Below are 2,766 nucleotides of genomic sequence, written 5' to 3' on the forward strand. Positions count from 1 at the left end.
TGATTTCTATGGCTTTCATTTGAGTTAGCATCGTTTTCCCCTATTCTATTTCTAATGCTGTTGTGGATATAGATGTTGTACATATTATTATTAAGCTGTTCATAATCTCGAAATAAACGTTTGAATAAATGAATGAGCTTTATCTTTCTGTCTTCAACGACGCGATGTCTATCTATATATCTATCTTATTAAAGAAAGAAGTATGTACCATTTTTGAGATTCCATAGCCAGGCATAGATTATGTAAATATGAAAGTCATTTGCATAATGAAACTCATAAAAAATGTTTTCCGTTGCAGATTCTGGGAGGTTTCAGTGACGTGCACCTGTCAGGTGTGGAGCTGACGAAGATGGGTCAGCAGGTGATGGGTAGGTATCCTGTCCACTTCCACATGGCCGGAGACGTGGACGAGGTCGGAGGTTACACCAGACCTGCCTACCTGGACGGGCTGTCCATCCACCACTGCTTCTCCCGCTGTGTTACCATACATGGCACTCACGGGCTACTGGTCAGTCTGATTTCATTTCTTTAATTACTTTCACGAAGAAGTTTTCGGTGCCGTTTGTTTGTGTGTCGTCTCGTGTGTGTGAGTGTGTTGTGTATTTGTGTTAGTGTGTGCGTGTGTATGTGTATTTGTCTTAGTGTGTACGTTTGTATGTGTGTGTGTGTGTGTGTGTGTGTGTGTGTGTGTGTGTATGTGTGCGCGCGTGTGTGTGAGAGAGATTGGCAGAGATAGAGGGAGAGAGAAAGGAAGAGAGACAGTTTGTATGTCTTCTTAAGTGTTGGGACTGACTATCTGAAGACCTAGGGTGGTGCCCAGGCCAGTCACGTGTACGTTTGGGACTGCATTTTAATTGCCGGAACGCCGCCACCATGCGGCAAGAAGTAGTTATTGCACCCTGATAAATACAGCTGAAAATTCATGAAGAATTGAACTGTGGTTGTGATAACGGGTCAATTAGAAATCATAAAAAAATTGTATGATATGTTATCTTGAAATGAAGCTATTTTGTTCAACAGGTGAAAGACACCGTGGGGTACGACACCCTCGGTCACTGTTACTTCCTGGAGGACGGGGCGGAACAGCGGAACACCCTGGACCATAACCTCGGGCTGGTGACGCGCCCTGGGGCCCTGCTGCCGACCGACAGGGACGCGACGATGTGCCGAGGGATCCGCACCGGAGTTTACGGGGACTACATACCTCAGAATAACGAGTGTTTGTAAGTGAACTACATTTTACTTGAAAGCAATGGTCAACGCAATAGATGCGTAAATGCTGAAAAGCATATATCCCTCGTTCTCATTGAAATGTCGAAAATGGCATTTTTTTGGTCGAAAAATAAATCGGCTTTATTTTCAGTGAAAACTACCTGGTTGTTTAGGAAAATTCCTCTTTTAACCATAGCCAAAAAATGGCAACTTATTATTTTCGGTCCCATTGGTAATACATTACAGGGCAGGTAACAAACGTTACTTCTAAAGGACTTACCTTATTGACGACAGAATTTATTTAAACGTGGATGTCCCAAGGGACATTTGAAAAGTGGGTACCTTTTTTACACCAAGTCAAATAGAAAGCTTAGATAGCATCGAACAATGGTAACGTTTGTTACAGTCATTTCTGTACAACATTTTGTTAAGCAAGGTGGGATACAAATAACAGTCAACAACCCTTTCTTGTTTCTTTAGGAAGCCAGAAAAACTGCGCAGCGTCACAAAAACGGTCATTTCTAGTCTTATACGTGGATAATAAAACCGTGGCAACCATCGTACTCGTGGTGGTAACGTTTGTTACAGAATCTGGCGACAGGCATAAACCACCTCACACAGCCTCCAAGATCAGTGACAGGAGCGATCTGACGTGATCGGGCAGAGGGCCTTGGTAGCTGGTTTCACCTGCCGAACAATTATTCTGGGAACTGAATTGTTACCGTTTTGACTACTATTTGAATTCTTCGTTTCTTCTCAGGCGACAGCCATTTTTTAAGGTGTGAAATCCGATCCGTGGCTATAATAACCATCTAAGCCATCAACCAATACGAATGTTGTTGTGCATCTTTTGTAAAACATTACAGGGGTTATGGAAAAATGAAGGAACCAGTGATGTTGTCTATAATTTTCTCCATATCAAGCCGTAAAGTCAGGCGACAGCATTTCGACATTTAAATGAGAACGAGCCATATACCTGTCCAATACATTGAAGGCTGACGTTATCAATCGTTCTTGTAGAACACAGTCACTTATGATTACGAGCTTTTGTATGTACTAATTTTACGGTGATAGATAACAAGATATGAATAGTATCCCTTAAAGTTCTTTTCTCTTGGAAAAAGATGCACCATTTCCCTCCAACTGTTAAAATTTACATCAACATTCGAGGTGAAGTTTATATGTAGATATCACTATTGTACAAGTTCTTTATGTACAACTACATACATGTTACCTTCCTCATGGCAATAAGGACCTAGTGTTCTACTTCGCCCTGCAGCTAGGTGTCGCTGCAGTGTTAAAAATGTGACAGTATCTAGCATGTAGATGTCAATACTTTACGTTTGGTAAGGTGTACCCTCACGTGCACTGCACTTGCGGTCAAGCTTGCGTCACTGCGGGGTTCGTTCACTGCGTCACTGATTTGTTATTCTCTCTGATTTTTTATAATCTAGATATTGCGTAATACGTAAACTTATGGCTTTGAACACGACAAAATACACAAAAAATAAGAAAATTCGTTCGTTATCACTGAAATTCTTTGAGTATCTTTCG

The 2,766-nt window shown here is 41.5% G+C and overlaps 1 protein-coding gene across 1 annotated transcript in view; it reads left to right on the forward strand.

Moving 5' to 3' along the window:
* The first annotated feature begins 248 nt into the window (after positions 1-248).
* The window catches only part of LOC118405012 (cell surface hyaluronidase-like), a 17,686-nt gene continuing 15,168 nt past the window's right edge, over positions 249-2,766 (forward strand). Inside the window, exons 1-3 of the mRNA XM_035804411.1 lie at positions 249-254; positions 299-508; positions 1,021-1,224. Coding sequence (XP_035660304.1) covers positions 249-254; positions 299-508; positions 1,021-1,224 — 420 coding nt within the window. The remainder of the gene's footprint in view (positions 255-298; positions 509-1,020; positions 1,225-2,766) is intronic.

The sequence above is a fragment of the Branchiostoma floridae genome, chromosome 17, assembly GCF_000003815.2.
Source record: "Branchiostoma floridae strain S238N-H82 chromosome 17, Bfl_VNyyK, whole genome shotgun sequence".
In the NCBI taxonomy this organism is placed as follows: Eukaryota; Metazoa; Chordata; class Leptocardii; order Amphioxiformes; family Branchiostomatidae; genus Branchiostoma; species Branchiostoma floridae.